We start from the raw sequence: 20,624 nt of genomic DNA, 5'->3' as shown, positions 1-20,624 counted from the left end.
CAAGAGCTCTTACACAGGTTGGCTTGGCTGGTGCATTTGTCATGGAAAGAACATGACCTTCAGTGAGCCCAGGCTCTCCAGTGAACACATATCAACAGACCACGGCACAGCCTGGGGCCACACCTGGCTGAGACCAGCTGAGATCATAGATGCACTCATAGGAGCTTAAGAATAAAGGTCTGTGTTGTAAGCCAGTGGCTTTGGAGATGATTTGTCACACAGCATCAGGGTGGCAATATCTCACTCACATATGAGCACATATGATCTCATTGAGACTTTACAAGAATCATAGGAGGTAGATGAGGGGAAAGGCCGCTCATTCAGGATTACACAGTTCATAAGTAAGTTTTGATGGGCAGGAGGGAGAAGGTGTGAAAATACTGGGCCTCGGAGCGACACTACCCACAGATGGAGGTAAGATGAAAGTGACAAGGCCGTTGACATTAACGTCACTCACAAGAAAAGCTTGCATTTTGCAGAGGATAAGGCTGAGTCCAAGGTGAAAGTCAAGGGCAAGGGTCAAGATCATTTTTATGATTCTGATATGAAAGATTGCTTGTGCTACGACTATGTCACTGTGTCATAGCCAAGGGCCAGCCCCTATTAGAGAGCCCACAAGGAAACACAGTGTGGACATTTAGGCCTGTCATATTCACTGAGAGGTGCTCAACCAGGCCAGGAGGCGTTTCATAAATCAGCGGAGGAGGCAACAGGAGAGCAGCTGTGTCTCCTAGCTACGGTCCCACCACGCTCCCTCTTCTCCTGGGCTTCCCTCCTGAGCATTAGGCATAAAGTGACTGGGATGGATAGCTCTGCCATGAATCACATTTCCCCCTCTCGTTGCCTAGGCATGTCCCAAATGAGACTGGACAGAGAACCAGCTTCCTCTAACGGACAGTGGTTTTTATTTGAAAACGTTCCTTCAATTTAATGATACTCTTGTACATTTCAAAGAATAAAGCTTTGGACATCATAAAAAAAAAAAAAAGCGTGGTAGGCATTTCTGGGGCTGCTGACACAGCAGGGCTGGTCAAGGTCCAGCAGTCCCCAACAGTGTCTGTAGATTAATGCCATTCCTTGGGAGATGAGGAATGGCTGGGGCGGCGGGGTGGGAGGGCCAGTTCTCATCTGCAGCAGCCTGAGTGTTGGAAGACCCCAGATCTGAATATCAGAAGACAGTCTCTCCAGCTCAGAGGAAAGGTAGCAGCTCTGGGAGAGGGGCCCTCAGGGTCCAATGAGAAGACATGACTTTTGCTTGTTTTTCTACCTATTCTAGAAACAAGTTGATTTAGGACAGGACTTCTCAAGTTAGGGGTAGCAAAAGCTACACGGAGGAACGTTTCTCATGCTAGAGCTGGTATGGTGCACAGGCAGGAGGATTAGGAATGCTTCCTACCTCACTTGGGTCTGGTGCTAGGTAGCTCCTGACCATCACAAATAGATTGAAGCTGTGTTCTTTCTCTAGCCATTACCCACTCTCCCTCCCTTTCTTCCTTCCTCCCTCCCTCTCTCTTCCTTTCTTTTTTCCTTTCTTCAAGGGGACTTGCCGTGAATCAAGGGTGAACTGAAGTGTAGCCCAGGAGATGTCGCGGGCCTACCTTCTTTTTCCCACTTCAAATCTCTTTTTCTCTTTCACTGAAAACTGAAACCGTGTAATTTAGAAATTGCTTCTCTCTTTCCAACCTGGTTTCCTCGGCCACAAAAGTAATTTTTAAAACATTCTAAAGCTTTTATTTCCAGGCTGTAATCTTGTGCCTGTGTCCATTTAATTCTTCCCGGCACTTTGAGCACTTCAGCCGCAGATGTGTTAGGAGCTGGCTTACCATTGGACTTCCGGGCTCAGGAGCTGGTGGAGTGCAGAGGGGAGGTCGGGGTCTGAGATGGAGTGGGGAAGCAGACTGCATCCTCCAGGACCCCAGAGTTGTGGGTGTGGGGCACCTGCACTGCATGGGACACTGAGAGGTAAACAGATACCTGGAAGAGTCAGAAAGTTCAGGCAGAGGGGTCCCGTGTCAGGGATGGTGAAGTTAGGAGATAATTGATCTTCGTGGCACCTATTTTCACTGGGAGAATTGCCTGTGCAGAATTTTTTATTAGTCATCATGTTTTTCAAACTGTGTGCTGAGGCATTTAGGTCCTAAATAAGAGCAGCAGGAGATGTTTTAAATTATCCTAGAAAACTTGGCATCATTGGTCAGACAACACACAGACTACTAACCTGAGAGAGTCCAGGGTTTTGACATTCGATTGGGTTGAGCTGGGCTTTTGGCATTCACTGTGATGAAATGCAAATATTGCACAAAAATCTATGTGTAAAGGGGAACAAAACTGGCCATGTCCAATCTGACTCCACAGTTTGAAAAGTTGTGCAGTGCTCAACAGACACATGCATCCCTTAGTAAGTAATGGTGCTTAAGAATCAAATTTCTCATGGTTAGGTGTGTGTATTATTTTCTCAAGCCACTCTCAAGATGTTCAGATACAAATGCTTATTACGTTATTTGAACCGCTTAATGAATGAAACAATTAGGTGTTTCTTTGGCTTGGATTCTGTGAACAAATTTTTTGAAACACCAAGGATACCGAGAGAAAGTCTGAGAACCTTTGGCTAACTACATATGAAGAATTTTCTGGGAAGCTGAAATGGTGAGAAAGCATGAAGGGATTAGGCCAGTGTGGCATCCGTGGGACCAAGCTACTGGGAAGACTGCACAGAACAAAGAGAAGAAGTTGGCCTTGTGGAAATTTAAAGGACTGGATTTTTTTTTTTTTTTGCAGCATTTTTTTGGCTGGTACTGTAATGACACTGGCTCTTTAACTGTTGGAGAAACTGCAAACTAGGCCCATTGCTCTGCTAGAATGATCTCTGCGGATGAAGAAATGTTGCCCACAGGAACAGGGAGCAGCCTCTTCCACTTCCTCCTGCCCTGCTCCCTCTAGAGTCAAGTATTGGCAAAGAATAGCGCACGGAGCTGGGTGATTTGTACAGCCTCAGTCCTAGCACCATAAAGCAAAGCATAGAAAGGACGTTTGGAGCCTGGTGGCAATGGCCTTCATAAGTGGCCCAGGTCTTTGGGCTGCAGCTCTCATGCTCATTCCGAGCTCAAGGGTCACTGCCCCAGTCAACAGGCTGCCTCTTAAACCTGGTTGTGCCTGATTCTGGGTTCTCCGTCTACATCCCAAGGTGACTGACTGCGGGTCTTATGGGACAGGAACCTGTAGGTCACTTGTCTACGGGTGACCTCTTCAGATCCTCTCCCTGACTGCCACACAATTCTTACACAGTTTGTCCCTGGGATTCCTTCAAAACATTGATATTATTATCCTATTATATTGTGAACATCTTATTTTCTCCAAAACACATGCAATTTGGTAAGCCCATGTGATGGTTGGCCACTAGGGTTTCATAGTCTGTTGGAGGTAGGGACCACACTAGTTTTCCACCCATCATCTCTAAATATTTATTTCAAGTTAGCCTGTGGGTAAAATATAAGAATTTTTATGCAAATGCAGAGGAAAGATCTAGGAGCTAGTGACATGACCTCAAATCAAAGAAGGAGAATTTTAGGCATAAGTTCCTCCCAACCCTCCAATCCTTCTTTCCTGCTTGGTTTTACTCCAACTCACTACCATATTTTTCCAACCTGTCATTTAATCTCTTTGCCCTCAAAAGAACATAAGCCCTGTAAGGAAGAAGGTATTTGTCTATTTGATTCATTCTTCTAAATCTAATGTAGTGCCTGGCACATGGTAGGAACTTACTTAAAAAATATTTATTCAAAGAGTGAGACTGTCCGGTGCTTTACTTTAAGCAAAGGATATCTTATCCTACAGTTTCAACTGCCCTGTTGTTATCCTCATTTTTTTAGGCATGGTAAGAGGGATCGAGTTTCTGTGTAACCTGAAGACTGGCCCAGAACATCTCTGGGTACGGTGTGCCTGTCTGATGGAGGTGGGATTGTGACTCCCCTGACCTGTTGTCCCACACACCAGAATCTCAGTGGCCATGTGCTTGTCTGCTTTTATTATTTCTTGGACTTTCCACCTCCTGTGTCTGGGGCTTAAGTGTCCCACTATATTCTTCCTCTGTGATCCCACCCCTGTACACCTGTCCCTTTATCATCCCAAGACCCCTTCCTCCAGGGCAGTGTCCTTGGCCTCTAGACTGCACGTACCATTGTTGGTAATTTACTCTTAAATATTGAAGCTTATACCTGCTGGAGTATTATGGGGGAGTCTTAGATCAAGCAATGATCTGGTGCCAAGAACTGTCTGCTCAAGCCTTTGCCCCTTAGGAAGGCACCCTGGTGCTGTAGCCGAGAAGCCCATTCCTTGGTGACAACTTCAAAATACCTCCTCTGCTTCTGATACCACATCTCCATCGACAACCTTCATTTTGGGAACTGGTGATCTCAGTATCAGAAGTTGATTCCTGCGGTTGAAATCAGGGGCCTATTGAATAGCATAATGAATGTTATAAATGGTGAGATTGAAGGTATTCAAAATATGGGGGTTAGACAATTTTTCCCCCATACCTGCTACAAAAGCACTTCATCAGTGAGCTACACCCCCAGGCCCCAAACGTTCTTAAAGACTCTGGAGACTTACATAATGAAGAAGAGGCCCAGGAAGCTCTCTGAACTTTGATCTGAGGGATGGTGTCCAGGCCTTGATTCCTAAATAGTCCTGGCAGCCACTAGCTTAAGAAGGTTCCTGGTTGCCTGGAGGGACTACTGGGGTAACTTATTCTGACACTGTAACAGGCGTAGGCAAACTGTCGCCCATGGCCTTGGACTCATGACTGGTAAACAGATTTGCTTTGAAACACAGCCACACCCATCCATGTGTGTGTGTTGTCCGTGTCAGCCCTGGTACCAGGACAGCAGAGATGAACAGCTGCAGCAGAGATCACCCAGCCTGCAGACCCTAAAATATTTACTTTCTGGCTCTTTCCAAAAAGAAAAAAAAATTGCCTTAGAATACTGTCACATTTGCTTCAAATGAGCCTGTCATGCACATTAGTAACCAGATCACCTAAAAGAACAGATTTCTGGGCCTTCACTGAGCTTTGTGGAATAGATTGACCTGTTTGGGGCTTGCTTGCTAATAAACATTTGTATAATAAATGCGCATCTGGGTAGTAGAATTTGGCCTGAGACTTGCTTTTTATTATAACCTAATAATGCCGTTATGGAGGAATCATTAACCTTCACTCACCTCGGATTTCTTTAGTGGCTTTGGTTTCTATGAAAAAGAATGTCAGGGTTGTGCAAGAGTCATGTTCAAATTGGCTCAGATGAGTTCCCAGCATTAAGCTGTCTGGTACCCGGGAAGCTAGCATGTCCCCTGCAAGACTCGTCGGACTTCATCATTATCCTTCAAATGCCTGTGCCTGCCTCCCCTACAATGAGTTTCATGAAAACAAGAAAGTATCTGTCTCGTTCATCTTTGTCCCTCATGCCTGCCCCATCTAAGGCATCCAGAATATATTTGTAGAGAGGAAGGAATTGATAGAGCCATACCTAAAGAGGCATTCGTGGAAGCTTGCTAAACCTAAATGATAGTTGATTAAAAACATGAGCCCACCAGTCACCTGCATTCGGGGTACCAGGTCAGGGTTCCAATAGTAACCTACATCCCTCCTGTCTCAATGGCTGTCCCATCTCATTCTGGGTTTGGGAGAATGCAGCTGTATCAAGTACAATCCAGGAGTTTGGAGCTCATGGTCTCCTTGAACCTTCTTGAGGCCCTAAAAGGCAGAAAACATCATCCACTTTTCACACATGAGAAATCCACATGGATAGGGTCAGTGGCTTGTACTAAGTCCAAGTGATAATAGAGTGCCCCCATATTCCATAGGTACTTTTTAATTAATGAGTAATCCAATGAACGAGTGAATAAATTATCTTCTCTATGGCATTTCCACAAGAAGATAGCCACCTGATCACCTTCTTACCAGGTCACATGTTATGCGGTAAAAGACTGCAGCTTCTGAGGCTTCTGGTTGTCAAGATACCTACCTTCATAAAACGTCTCTGGTAATGTTCAACAAATTCCTATCCGTCGAACACCTGCAATAGATTAGAGGAGGTGACGGAAAGTAAGCAAAAAGAGTGAGTTTGGATGGTGCCGGAACAAAAATTTTAATTTTGTTCCTTTTACCTTTTTTTCTCCCTCTGTGTATCATTTCCATGCAGAAATTGCAAATTAATGGTCACATCGAACTATCTGTCAACGTATTACTGCTCTTGCAGTATCAAATTATGTTGGCAATAATGTTTCCAGCTGCCTGGGACTCCATTGCGATTTAATTTGAAAGGAACTCAAATTGCATCTCTAAATGGATAAAAAATTAATTTTACATACAAGCTATCCACCTCCACATTTTCAGCCCCATACCCTAAAATTATCTCAATTTTAAGTTCAACTTTGAACAGTACATACGTCCCAGCCAACTCCGCACCCAAAGATGAATACATAGCAAATTCATGAATTGGAAATCTACTTTGCTGCTCCTTTTTAATAAGATGTTCTTCCTTGATTAAGGTCATTAGGAGATTCTGTAGCTATTGCCTTTGACAGCAGGGATAGAGGCCGAGTCCATGTTAAAAAAAAAAAAAAAAGGAACCAATTCCAACTTCACCACATGATTACCCTTAACAATTGGAGTGAAAAGGAAATCTGACTTTCACCCTTTTACTTATTGCTTGTTTCTTATAGTAGGTTCAGGCTTAAATTTTGTTCTGGTGTTCAGTCCTTACGCACTCTCTGGATTTTCTCATCTATCTACCTACATACCTACCTACCTCTCATCTACTTACCCATCATGTATTTATCATCTGTCTGTGTGTCTATCTATCATCAGCTGTATGTCCCAGTTATAGAAATGAAGGGATCTTGACGCTCACAGATTGGCAGGAGAGGTGAACATGACCAAAAGCTTTAAACAGTTCTCCTGTGATTTGATAAGAGGGATGGAGGAGTAAGTCATTGGGTTCCATCAGAGAGCCCGAGGCATTCAATATGAACCGTGGAGGCTGTTGGAGAAGTTATAAATAGAGGCTGGCATTGGAACTGGCCTTGAGCATGTCACCTAGGGGTTTGTCTTTGTCAGTGGCATCTCATGCCAGGAGAAGAGTGTGGGCAAAGGCTGGAAGGTGTGTAAGATCCCAGATGCTACTCTTTGCTTCAGGGGTGTAGGATTTGAGGAGGGAACAGTGGAAGGTGGAGGGGTGGGAAGGCAGAAGTTGTACGTTGGGCTCAGGAATAGGTTGAAATGGCACATCAGGATGAAGATAGAACTTTAGTAAACACTAATGTGGAAAGGGTAGAAGTGATCAGAGGCAAGGAGAGCCAACCTGCTTTCCAGAGGCAGCAGCAGCTTCTGCAAGTACTAATGGGCAGACACACACACACACACACACACACACACACACACACACGGGCGCACACATGTGCATGCACCTGTCCCAACCTAACGTGCAAGATCACAAATGAGTCTGGAATAAGTATGAGTGGATGCGGGCATCTCTTCCCCTTTTCCTTGCACCCAACCCTATCCCTCCTAGCAGAGGGCCTTGCACATATGTGTGGAGACCTCAGTCCTCATGTCAAAGTCCCATGAACTTTCCCAGACAGCTGTCTTTTGGTCACCTTTTGAGGCTGGTCTTACGTGAAACTGAGAAGACCTGGGAGTGAGTTTGGGGCCAGTGGGTCATGAAATTATAGGGTTCAGAGATCTGGTCCCTGGTCAGAAGGGAGAATCAAGGGCAGGTGGGCACAGGAGAAGGAGGAGGACACAGTGTGATGAGAGCCAGTACTGGGCTCAAGACAGGTCCCCAGTGGCCAGTTCAGAGACATAGAAAGTACCCCCAGAGGCTGAGCCTCTTTGATTTTCTGTGAGAGGCTGATTTCCAGCTTTCCAGAAAATCTACCTCTCTTCAAGCTGTTTGCTGTCTTCTTGGCCTTTAGGCAGTTACTCAAGAAGGTCATATGGGCAGGGCCTTATCTGGAGGCAGAAACCATAGGCACTAGGCTTGGACATATTTACACAGGGGATGTAAATTCAACAAACCAATCTCCACTGCACACACACGGCTTTCTCAGCAATTTCCAACTTGTTTGCACCAACCTGAATGTAAACCTGAAGCTCTCTCCACCGGCGGCAATTACTGGAGCAGAAGCTGGGCTTGGTGGCGGAGGTTTAGTGGGGTCAGACTGAAAGCATGAAAGCTGCCATCACACGTCCTGAAATCTAGTTTCCATGGTACTGGATTTTAGGGCATCCTCTTGCTTGAATGAAAAAAAAAAAAAAGAAAGAAATGCTCTCCTTTAAGATCCCGCTGATGTGCCAGAGGGGACAGGATAGGGACTATGGAATCAGGGGGTTCAAGTTCAGGTGTCCATTCTTCTTGTAGGAAGTGCCCCTTAGCTGACCCTGTGCTCTGCGCTGGAGTTGCTGGGTAAACAGAATCGGTCCCTGGGAGACTGGGACAGCCGACCGATGCATTAACAAACAATTCCTGGGCATTGTGACAAACGCCAAGTGGGACAGACAATGCTGCATGGTATCCTGGAGCCCACAGAATGAGGACACGTTTGTGTGGAGCTGGGTAAATTATGTCCCTTCACTCAGTCTCAGTTTTCTATGCCATAGAATTGTTTCTCACAAGCAAGTAAGAGTCAGTACCTAGCCCAGCACTGCTGCCTAACAAATAGGCCTTACTTTTCCTTTTCCTTGAATAGGAATTTTCTAATTTACATACTTCTATGACGTGTCTCTTACCTACAGTTCTACCAGAGTCCTTCTTGCCTTTTGCATTTGAACTGAGATTTCCTTGAACCTCTTAATTCCCATAACCTGGAGAACCCCTAAAATCATTCTCAAAGATCTCTGTATCACAGGTATGTTTGGAGTCCCCTTTGCCTGGTGCCTCCCTGTGCTCTCATGTGGGGTCTTATGTGGCCCAATGGGGTGCAGATCTCAGTCCTTTCTGGAATCTACAGGAGATCCAGTCCCAGCAGACTTCTTCCCAGTATCTTGAGGACCTTCTTGAAAGTCTAGCAGTCACATGGGGAATGGTCACTTAATGCTCCCCTGACACCCTGTCATTTGTCACCCCTGTACCTCTCCTGCTCCATCAAAGCCCCCAAAGAATGTATGCTCTTCCATCTCTGGAGGCTCAGCTTGCACGAGACAGAGGCCCTGGGAATACAGCATCTGTCTCCAACAAACTTCCCAAAGCGTTTCCCCAAGAAAGGCAATTCTGTCTAAGAGGAATTTCCTCTGTTAGAGAAAGGCAATTTTCTCTCTCTTTACAGTTCATTTTATGCTCATTAACAGCCCTCTGAGATTAGTGTAATAATTTCCACTTTATAGATGAGGAGATGGAGGCTCAGAGATGAAGTGCCCTTGCCCAAGGTCACTCAGCTGCTAAGTGCCAGCGTCTGGCTTTGAGCCCTGCTCTGACCGTCCATTATGCCTGTTGCTGAGAGGGCAAGAGGATTTCCTATGCCCCCTCCTTCCCGCTCTGGAGGGAGTCTCTTCACTGTGTGGCAGGCTTAAAACCCACTTACTGTCTTTGAAAAGGTGGCCCTGGAATGCTTTTACCTCTAAGAGGAGCAAAAAGGTGTTTTTGTGGTCACTGCACAAGCAAGCTGCGGGGAGATTGGACACCAGGGCGGAAGACAGGCCAGCGGTCAGCTTAGCACTAGATGTGCTTGAATTATAGCCTCGTCCCCTCCAGCAGGCCCCCGGCTCCTGAGGGTCCAGCAATTTCTGCCTTTTGGCTTTCCCACAGCATTCTCCCAGGTCTCCCCAGACTCCTGATGGCAACATGCCTCACATTTCTGTCCCTGCCCGGCTCAGTCTCCAGTGTTGTCACTGTTCAGAGAAAACAGAGGCTTTACATTTTCCGACTCCAGCTCTCAGCCTGGCACTATGTGGCTTTAGGACGATCGTTTCATCTCACAGAACCTGGCTTTCCTCTAGGGCCCGTGAAGCCTTCCTCATGACTCCTTGTGACCTTGACAAGACTCAGCACATGGGTGTTCATCTCATACTCACCAAGGCCCATTTTTGCCTTGTGCACCAGGCACCAGGTGAGACAGACACAAGTTCAAAACCCCACTTTGCCACTTGCTAGCCTTTATGGTGGGTGCACGTTCCAGGTCCTCTCTGGTCCTCGATTTACTCATCTGTCAAATGGGTTGGCAGTTCCTATCAAAGTCCTATGATGATCCCAGACATAGAACCCAGTACCCGGGGCTGCTGCTCCATCCGTGGTGTTTGTTCTTATGGTTTAGTTGGTGTTTTGAGGCTGCACTGGAGAGCTCAAAAATCACTCTTAATATGGGATATGGTACTTTCAAGATACTTAACAAACCGTGAGGGTAGCTTTGAGCTTCAGTGAGTCTTAAATGTCCCTGTTTTCAATCCCTAACCGGGGAGGAGAGGGCTCTGTGAGGGTGGCTATCTTGGCTTGGCAGTGGTCTAGAAGGTGCTCCCAATGAGGAGTGTTAAGGTCCCCCGCAGGAGTGGGCAGCCTGGAACTTTCTGACGTCTGAGTTAGTGCAAAGGCTCTAGTTGGGCAAGGATGGAGGGATGTTCCATATTTCTCTGGCAAGTGGCCTTTGCTGTACCTAAGCTTATTCATCCATACTCTCTGCAGCCTGGGCCACTGTGAGGCGTTCAACCAAGCAACAGCTGCCAGGCCTGGTTGTGCCCCTCAACAACGGGGACAGTACTTTTCACCTTTTTTATTCCACATGGGTTCAGCACAGTGGGCTCTCAGCTCATCCAATGTCACATTCTCAAAGTCACCCATTTGCTTCTGGGATGCTGACTCTCCTTTCCACAAAGGACATGTGAGCATGAACAACCGGGCTATAGGAGTGACCATGAATTCTTCAGTTGATCGGGGGCCAGGGCTGGCCATCTTCCCTAGGAGCCTCCTACCAGCAGCCACATGGCCACTCAGGGCTGGCTTGCCAGGTTCTCTGCCATTTCTGTGAAGTGTGTTCTGTGGTAAGGCTCTGACACAAGTTGCATGTTCCCTATTGGGAGAGATGAGGGACTTAGTTGGCCCCAAGAACCTTCAACCCCACCCCTTCTTATTGCTTCATGGGTATCAGGATAGCCATTTCCAAATGCTCTGAGAGGACTGCAGAAGTGGTGTCATCCTAGTCTATCATTTTGCATAATGGTCCCACCCAGAGCTGCCATTTATTAGACAGGCCAGGTGGATGCATATGCATGTGAAGCACTGTGATTATTTTCATTACTAACCTGATTACTGGAAAACAAACCATCAGGCAGACAACAAACCCCAGCCATCCTATATGGAGGACTTATTAAGTTCCAGGTGCAACTCTAACTGCTTCACAAATATCTCCTCCTTCCCCTGCGATGCGGTTGGCTGCTATGATTATCACCATTTTAATAGTGATATCAGGAGTGGACCCAAAAGAGGTGACCAAACTTGGCAAAGTCCTGTAGGTAACGTGGGGAGAAATGCTGGTCTAATGTCTAGTCTGTGCTTCGCTCTTCCCAGCTGAGAGACCTTGACCTTGGGGAGGTGCCTGGCATCCTAGAAACTGTGTCTCCACTATCCCAAATGCCTGAACTCTAACACAGAATGATCTGGAAATGTGGAATTTCTTTTTAATCTTGTTTGTTATTATCTGTTTTGTACAAAAACGTCTATTTAACTTCTATAAGGTATACATATTAGATTAGATTATTCACGATAAAATAAAACACAGCCAATGTCCTCTATGGGGGGTCTGGGACCAAGATCGGTGAGGAGGAATGGATGGAAGATACTGTTGGGGTGAGAAGGATCTGAGTTGTTGTAGGGTGCTGGGAAATGATGCTTTGGGTTATGAAGGGAGGATGGTGAGTATATGGAGCTTCAAAGGTTGAGTCCTTGGGGCCCAGTGACCATGTGGATGGACTGATACTGCATGTCAAAGATGTGACTCGCTTTTCAGCTTGTGGATCTGGATGCTATTAACAGAAAAGGGGAAGAGACCACCAGAAGGAGAGGATGTGGCTGAATGAAATAGGAGGATGCAAGGGAGAGCCCTAGCAGCCACCTAGATCAGCGTGTCCCAGAAGCGCTGTGTGTGCTGTTGGTAGCACCCAAGATGCATTTCAGTGGCTCCCCTGATGGACCCTTAAGAATTAAACAATTCTGTAGTTAACGATTTACTTACGGCATGTGATATATGACAAGCCTTCACTTCATATATTTATGTTTTCTCTTACATGCACTTAAATAAGAAAAAAGGAAATTGATTTAAGGGAAAAATGTGATGTAAATTATGCTGCATGTGGGCAGAAACCACGAAGGCAGTGACGGAGCGGTTACAATACGTCGGGAAGGGAATTCTCAGCTGCTGTAGCAGAACAGCCACTTGTCTTCCTGACAGCCTCCAGAGACCTTGTGCCTTTCCGATGTCTTGCAGATCCTGTGCATGGCCCGCAGAACGTGGAGATCGTGGACATCCGGGCCCGGCAGCTGACCCTGCAGTGGGAGCCCTTTGGCTACGCCGTGACGCGCTGCCACAGCTACAACCTCACGGTGCAGTACCAGTACGTGTTCAACCAGCAGCAGTACGAAGCCGAGGAGGTCATCCAGACCTCCTCCCACTACACCCTGCGGGGCCTGCGTCCCTTCATGACCATCCGGCTGCGGCTCCTGCTGTCTAACCCAGAGGGCCGGATGGAGAGCGAGGAGCTGGTGGTGCAGACCGAGGAGGACGGTGAGCAGGCGAGGCCAGCCTCCTGGGGATGGGGGGTGTGGGTCGGACCCACTCACTGACTGCCACCCAGTCAGTGACGAGGTTTTCGTTTTTTCCTGCATCTTTGATCTTTTCCCCAAGATCTTCCATGAAAGACCACGCGGTCGTGCCTTGCACAACTCGGGTTGCTGTTCTCATGCACGACGGCAGCTCTGCCACACATATGCTCCCTTCTGTGTCCCATTCCTCTCCTCCCTTTCTCCCACCTTCTCTGCCCAAGGTTCAGCTCTGCCGACACCTCCTGTGAGACAGCATACATATCCCATTGTTTCCACGTGTTGAGATCGGAAGTCACGTGAATTATCAGTTCAGTTCAAATTTAAAGAAAATACATATAAAAACCTTAGCATGTACATTGCCCACAGAACTGATGATTCAGTGGGTGTCATACTTTTAGTCATATCAAACCCAAAGTACTCAAAAGGGAACCAGTTCCCTCTTCTGCACACTGACTTCTTTTCCTGTGGTCTTTGTCCCAATGAACTGCATTTGGTGGCTTAAGATGGAGGACTTCAGTGTAGACCAGGAGGCTCCTTTCTTCAACCCCCTTCCGCCTCTCCAACTCTCAAGGTTCTAATGAGTCTGCTCCCTATATTTTATCTCCCAACATGCCTCCTAACCTGAGAGTCCTGGAATATGGAGACTCTTGTACTCCTAGAACATACTTCTGGCCTTTCTGTCCTCACCCATGCTGTTCCTTCTGCTCAGACTGACTTCTCGCTCCACATTTGCAGGGTAAACTCCATGAATCTTTCAAATGCTCAAATGCTTCCTCCAGGAAGCTTCCCTGGACTGCCCCGAACTTCCTTCCTAGGCTCCCACTGCAATTTGCATAGAACTTCAACACAGCACTTCTCTTATTGGTGGGATCAAATTTGCCATTTCTAGGATCTGTCTAAGGAACATTGTCCATGGCTGAATTTCAGATGTACCTCCAGCCAGGCTGGCTTTGGCTCTGTAGGGCATCTTATTTAGTTGTCCAGAATCTGACTCTGAAATGCCAATTGTGCATAAGGAATTGATTATGGAAATTTCCTGGGGGAGACTGGGCAGGGGATGGGAAGGCAAGACAGAGAACGGGAGGAGCTTCTGGCCAAGTCCTGCAAAGGTTGGCTGCACCCTCAGCCTACAGGGGAGCTCTACAGGGTGGGCAATACCTACCAGATATTCCAAGTCAGGAAGGGGACATAGAACTGGCTTCATTGTTTCAAAAATGAATGGCACTTTTCCTCCAGAAGGTAGAATAATACCCTAGCATTATGGTAGGTATTTTGGCCCTAAGATCTACATCTGACATGAGCTCAACATAGCGATATTGCCTGGAGGTGCTACCTCTCCAGGTAGAAAGAGCTAGGGAAGAGAACTTCTTTTAAATCATGATCTTATCCTGATCCAACCCCAAGGCCTCAGGATTCTTCTCCACCTTCTACCCAGACATCCCCTTCTCCCACAGTGAAGACCTGAATCTAGGGTTTTCATTTATTCCATCCTACGTACAAAGTAGTTTCAAAGTTGCAGCAGCAATCCCGTGAACAAACAATAAAGCTAATTTGGGTTGAAGACCTCAGTTTTTCTGTCTTCAGTGTTTTTAAGCCTGTGTCCCACTGAAGATGGGCGGTCGAAATACAGTGCTCCAAAGTTCAGTGTCTATCTCCGTATGCTTATAATCTCAACTTGGTACCCAATTAGATCCATTTGTTTCAATATTAAGGTTTTCCTTCCCCTTATCCTTTCTTAAATTAAAATGTATTGTAGTTATTGTTTTTTTTAAACAGGTGAATGGCTGCCTCTTTCAAAAGTCAAAACTCTTTAAAAAAGGGTTCAGCCGAAAAGTACTGCCTCTGTCCTTATTTTTGTCGCACAGTTCCCACCCTGAAAGACAGCCATTTCCATTCATTTCTGGTTTATCTTTCCAGTAGTTCATTTTGCAAAAAGTAAATGATATTTTCCTCTCCTTCTATTTTTCTGAAAGAGGTAACAGAATGGATACACTTGGCATCTTTGGTTTTTTTTTTTTTTTCGTTCACTTAGTATATTCTGGAAATCACTCCATGTCAGTTAGAACAAAATTCCCTCATTCCCTTTATAGCTCCAACATACTTCATTGTGTGGATGAATATACCTAAGTGTCTGATGGACAGTTAAGTTGTTTCAATTCTTTGCTATCACAATACTGCAGCAAATAGCCTAGTGCCGGTGTTGTTTGCTATTTGTGAAGATGTATCCCACTGGAATCAAAGGGCTTATGCATTTAGATACCCTTCACAGAAGTTGTATTATTTTGTCTTTTCTCCAGTGGGGTAGACTCATATAATCTTAATAGCAAATGTGAAAGAGGAAGCAGTATTACTTATTGTGCAATGGAGAATTTTAGGTTCCCATTTACAATAATTTATAAAATCATAATTGATTTTAATAGCTAACATATATCAATGTATTCTGGCACCACATTCCTGACTCAATATATCAATTGTGTGTGTGTGTGTATGTGTGTGTGTGTGTATGTGTGTGTGTGTGTATGTGTTTGTGTGTGTATATATATACATATATATATACACACCTACTTGATATTTTATATTATTAATCATATAATAGATATATTATTTTATTTAATATGGTAATTTCAGCTGAAGCTCATGGGCTTTAATTGTAAAGAGGACTGGCATATCTCAAAAATGGTTACTTTTATGTCCATTTCTAATGAGCCTCATCATGTGGCTTCTCAGGTTACCAGCTAGGAGGAAACTGCATGGTGCTAGGGACAGGTACCTCTAGAGTAACAAGATGTGGCTTGTAAATCTCATAAAGAGGAAAGTAATAGGGAAAGCACAGATGGAAACCACAATGTGGCAATAGGTAGCTCAGTCCATATTCATACAGCCTCAGGGTAGAAAGCTGTACAAACCTTACTAAGTGCTGAAGGCGTCATTTCATTAGAGCTCAGTACATCACAGATGGTTACACAGATGACCTTGAGGTATTAGAAAGGGTGAGGAGACATGCGATTGTGTTGTTTGGGTGTCCATTTGAGCTGGGCATTGTGCTGGCACTCTGTTCTAAATGTTGTGATGCAGATGCTATTGCTATAGTTGGGCAAAAGAGGGATTAACAGATCCCCAAACCTTATCTGTGAGATCTTCCCTGATCACTGTACCAAAATCTCCCTAGCATTCTTCTGCTTTGTTTTTCTCCATAGCATGTTGCAATTTTATTTCTTTATTATCTGTCCTTCTTATAGTAATGCAAATTTCATGAGAACAGAACTTTGATTTTTCTTACACTTATGTATTCCCTAGCACCAAGAATAGTGCTGGCCTGCAGTATGTGCTCATTAACCTTATGTTGAATGAATTAATGAAGGAATGAAGTCAAAGCCTATGTCTCTTTCATGATACCAGAGTGCCCCATGTATGGGCATTGTTTTAATGTTTTCTTTTTAGCTCTATTCAAAGCTGATTCTTATTAGCTTGATAAAGCTGATCATTAGCATCTCTTCCCTCTTCGGTAATATATGCATTGAAATCAACCATGGTAGGAATATTTACACCATAGCAATTGGCAAATAGTTTAGTTTTATATTTCCTAGAGAGCTTGTGGTGAAATAGAAGCACTCCACTGTGTTGCACAAATAAAAGTCTATATTTGATGTCTTAACTTGTAAAGATTTATTAATCAGAGGAAATACTTATTGTCTAGTAAGACTACAAAATATGAGTAGATTGAAATTATGTAAATTTCTGACTTTTGCCCATAAAACTCACTTATATATTCTGGTAGCCCCTGAACTAATATCAAATTATTTTTATTTCTCTTTAACTCGTTAAATTTTGAGTTTTCAATTCTGTATATATATCAACAAAATTGATACAGGTGCATTAAGATAGTTTGGAAATTATAAACTAGAGCTTATATATTCTTATATATATTTTTCATACATACACACACATATATAAATGCTCTAATCATTCACTTATTATTTTTCCGAAAAAACTAGACGTCTGAAAGCATAATAATTATTTTAAAGTTACCATAAATGGCATACTTGTTGGTCAGTTTAAGTTTCTATAGGTGTTCCACATGTAAGATAATGGGACAAAATGAATTAACCAACAATCAACCAACAAATATGGCACCTGAAAGGAAGGGCAGAAAAGACCTATGTGAGACAGATAGGAGGGGAAGTTCCTGTTGATTTGTGCAGGGCTCTATGGTTTATTGTTGTTGTTATTGTTTTTGTTTTGGGGCGTGGGTACCAGGGATTGAACTCAGGGACACTCGACCACTGAGCCACATCCCCAGCCCTATTTTGTATTTTATTTAGAGACAGGGTCTCACTGAGTTACTTAACCCTTCACTTTTGCTGAGGCTGAATTTGAACTCATGATCCTCCTGCCTCAGCCTCCCAAGCCACTGGGATTACAGGCCTCCGCCACAGCACCCAGCCTCTATGTTTTTGTATATGCCTGTTAGCTACTTCTCACAAATATCCTCCAAGCTCACCATCTTTAATCCCACTTTCTTGATGGAGAGGAGGGGATAGAGGACAGGAAAGAAAGGAAGAGGAGAAGAGAGAAGAAGAAGAAGAAGAAGAAAGAAAGAGAAAGGAGAGTAGGGGAGGGGAGGGGAGAGAACCTCCCTTGATCACACTCTGTCCTCCTTTGCATTGAAATGAAAATTTCCCTTAAATTACCACCTGACTTTAAGGCACAAGAAAACATCTGGTTTAATTACAGTGAATTTACATGAACCCACTGACAAGAAGCACAGTTAAAATTAGCAATTTTAGTGTGCTTTTTTTTTAAGAGAATGAAATTATAAAGTAATTAACCTTTGTTGTAGAACTCTGTCAAAGGGATGGAAAGTTCCATGCTGTTTAGAAGAAGAAATGAAACTGTGGAAAGGGAAAATGTGGTTTCATTAAAGAATTGTAAAGAAAATAAAAAGAAGGGAAAAGAGGCCCAGGCGTAGAAGCCAAGACAAAAAGGGAGCTTTTTATCACAAAGTCTCTTCACGAGGAGAGAAAGGAAAAAAGACTCAGTTACATCAAAGGAAGGCCAGTCCACCTCGGTGAGAAGGGTGTCTTGACCTATGGAAAGAGGATGAGATGGGAGGGACTGAGGCATCCAGACATCCTGACTCTGCAGCTAGCAGATGCTGTGATTGCCCTTTGGGCCTTGCACCCAGCTATCTACCAGGTGATGGGGAAAAGGAGTGATTCGGAAAATACTCAGAAACAGACGGATCTGAGATCTATCCAGGCCTTATTCTTTACTAACTTAGGCCACTTTTGTTAAATTACTTGCATTCTGGATGCTTTAGCGTCCCCATCTATAAAATGGGGATGACAATACCACCCGGTACGTAGGAGTCCACATGCAAAGTCCTCAATGTGCTGTCTGCCAAGAACTGGGCTAAGTGGTGTGTGGCCCACCTCAGACAGAGTAGGCAGCTCTTGACCTGAGGGTGTTTAACTAGGAAGCGTCAAACTAGGTATCTATGTGAAATTTCCATTTGCTGTGAACAAGGGGCCATTTTTAAATGACATCTAATCATTTTATAACAGGAATTACAAACATCTTGCCCTGGTCACATCTAGTCTCTTTCACTTCCTCAAGTTCTGTAGCTCCCAAAATTCAACCTTACTAGGATCTGCTTCCTGTTCACCTCCCTTATTCCCTTCTTGTTCCATATTAAATTTATTGACCAAGTATTACAATCACTCTTTACATACTCCTTCAATATTTCAGCTCCATTCTCATTTCCATGTTCTCACCACCCCGGTCCCTTCTGATTGTCTGCCTATCCTGGGCCTTTCTTTTGTAGCTGACCACACACCACCATTTTGGATGCCCCGATTGAAGCCAAGAGCACCGCTGGAGCAGGCCTTGGAAGTTTCCAGAGGTGCTGTGTACCCTGGTCCAGTCACCCCTCCACTCTTCTATCCTCTATTCCTCTCCTGTCTTCAGAACTCCAGCATCTCCACCCTGTCCTCACACTCCCTTCATCACCTTGTTGCCTGTTTTACTGAGAAAATTGAGGCCATTCAAACAGAATCCCTCAACTTCTCATCAGTCACATCCCACCCAGATAGCTGACCTTTCCTCATGATTTTAGGGAAGGAATCATTTGCTTTCTAAATAAAGACCAGTTCCTTCACTTGATGCACCCAATTCTATTTCCATTTACCGACGGGAGGTCATTTTTCCAGCAATTGTCGGCCGTATACCCTACATCAGAGTTTCGCTTCATAACGGATCATATTTATGACCTTCCACAAACTATATTTTTAAGTACCAAATCACCCAGTCCTACTTTCTCTTCTAGGTACTATATCAGTCCTTCACTCTGGGCCTATTTTCCCCCTTCTATTTTCTCTTGAACACACTCAACCAAAGGAGTTCAAATCCCCGCCATTGAGTTATTTCACCAAAACAGTTCTTTCAAGATTTACTGTGATCTTACCATATCTAATTGTCATTACTAAGAGAATTAGAGCTTCTTATTTCTCTAGTTGGCCGTATTTGGCATAGATGGTTATAACATCCTTCTTTTTTTGCTGGGCTTCCAGGACAGCACATATTTCTAGATTTCCTTTTCCCTCAGTGGCTCTTCCTCTTTGATCTTTGGCTGGTTCCTTTTGAACATCTCAACATTCCTGGCTCCATCTTTGGGATTCTTTCCTTTGTATCCATACCAAAGGCAGGCCCGATCTTAAAATGTAGGCTCTGTGGACAGGCCATCTCTCTGCAGCTACTCAGCCCTGCCACGGTGGCAGGAAAACAGCCAGAAACAATATGCAAATGAATGGGTGTGGCAGTGTTCCAGTAAAATTTTATTTACAAAAACAAGCAGCTGGTTGGATTTGCCCAGAGGGCCACAGTTTGCTGGCCCTGAATCCACATTCATTTTCCTAATTGTTTTCTCCAATTTTTTGGCTTTAAATTGCATCCATATGTTAATCATTTCTCCAATTGATATCTGCAAGCCAGGCCTCTCCCCTGCCCTCCAGAGTCATTTACCCAACTGTCCATTCAACCTCTCCACCTGGAGGGTTCATTGGTATCTAGAGTTGAACACATGCAAAACTGAGCTACTCAGCATCCCTCTCCCACCACCAGGCTCCCTCTGTCCTCTTGATCTCGCTTGGAGCAGCTCTGTTTTATTGATGGCACAAGCCAAAAACCTTGACTCCTCTCTTCTGTCAGATCAGAGGCCCTGCATTGCACGACTCCAAGGAAAAACCTTTGTGTTGTATTGTGTGATTGTTGCCCCTGGCTTTGTGCAAAGAGGCAGCTTTGCTCACTCTCCACGTCCAATTCACCACCATATTCACTTGGCTTATCCTTCAACACAGAGGCTTAGAAATGTTGACCCACTTGCCCAAACACTCACAGCCTCTGCTGATGGTCCCTTGGTCCCAGCCACAATGATCTCCAATGTAGATCATGGCAGCAGTCTCCTGAAAGGTTTGTCACCTTCAACTCTAGCCTCTGCATTCTTAACACTGCAGCCAGAATGATCTTGTTAAGCCACGAGACAAATCACATCAACCCTCTGCTCTGAACCCTGCAACAGCTTCGCAAGTCACAGAGATTAAAAACCTCAAGGCTTTACAATGACTCATAAGGCTCCCAGATGACCAGAATTCTCCCTTCTGGTTGCATGTGACCTCATCTTGTTCTACTTCTGCCTCACTTCACGAATCTAATCATTGTTGTTTTCAAATATACCAAGTATGCCTCCGCCTCAGGGCCTTTGCATTTGCCATTTCTTTTAAGTAGAAATGAACAGACAAGGCTGGCTCTCTCACTTCCTTCAGG

General features: G+C 44.7%; 1 protein-coding gene across 4 annotated transcripts in view; it reads left to right on the top strand.

The window, feature by feature from the left end:
* Ptprt (protein tyrosine phosphatase receptor type T) overlaps positions 1-20,624 on the top strand; it is a 1,029,624-nt gene that overhangs the window by 636,711 nt on the left and 372,289 nt on the right. For all 4 annotated transcript variants that reach the window (XM_078051815.1, XM_078051813.1, XM_078051814.1 and 1 more), the window contains exon 8: positions 12,469-12,765. In XM_078051815.1, coding sequence (XP_077907941.1) covers positions 12,469-12,765 — 297 coding nt within the window. The remainder of the gene's footprint in view (positions 1-12,468; positions 12,766-20,624) is intronic.

Source organism: Ictidomys tridecemlineatus, chromosome 5 (assembly GCF_052094955.1).
Source record: "Ictidomys tridecemlineatus isolate mIctTri1 chromosome 5, mIctTri1.hap1, whole genome shotgun sequence".
In the NCBI taxonomy this organism is placed as follows: Eukaryota; Metazoa; Chordata; class Mammalia; order Rodentia; family Sciuridae; genus Ictidomys; species Ictidomys tridecemlineatus.
Note: the sequence above shows the minus strand (reverse complement) of the source record. Positions and strands in the feature narration are given on the sequence as shown.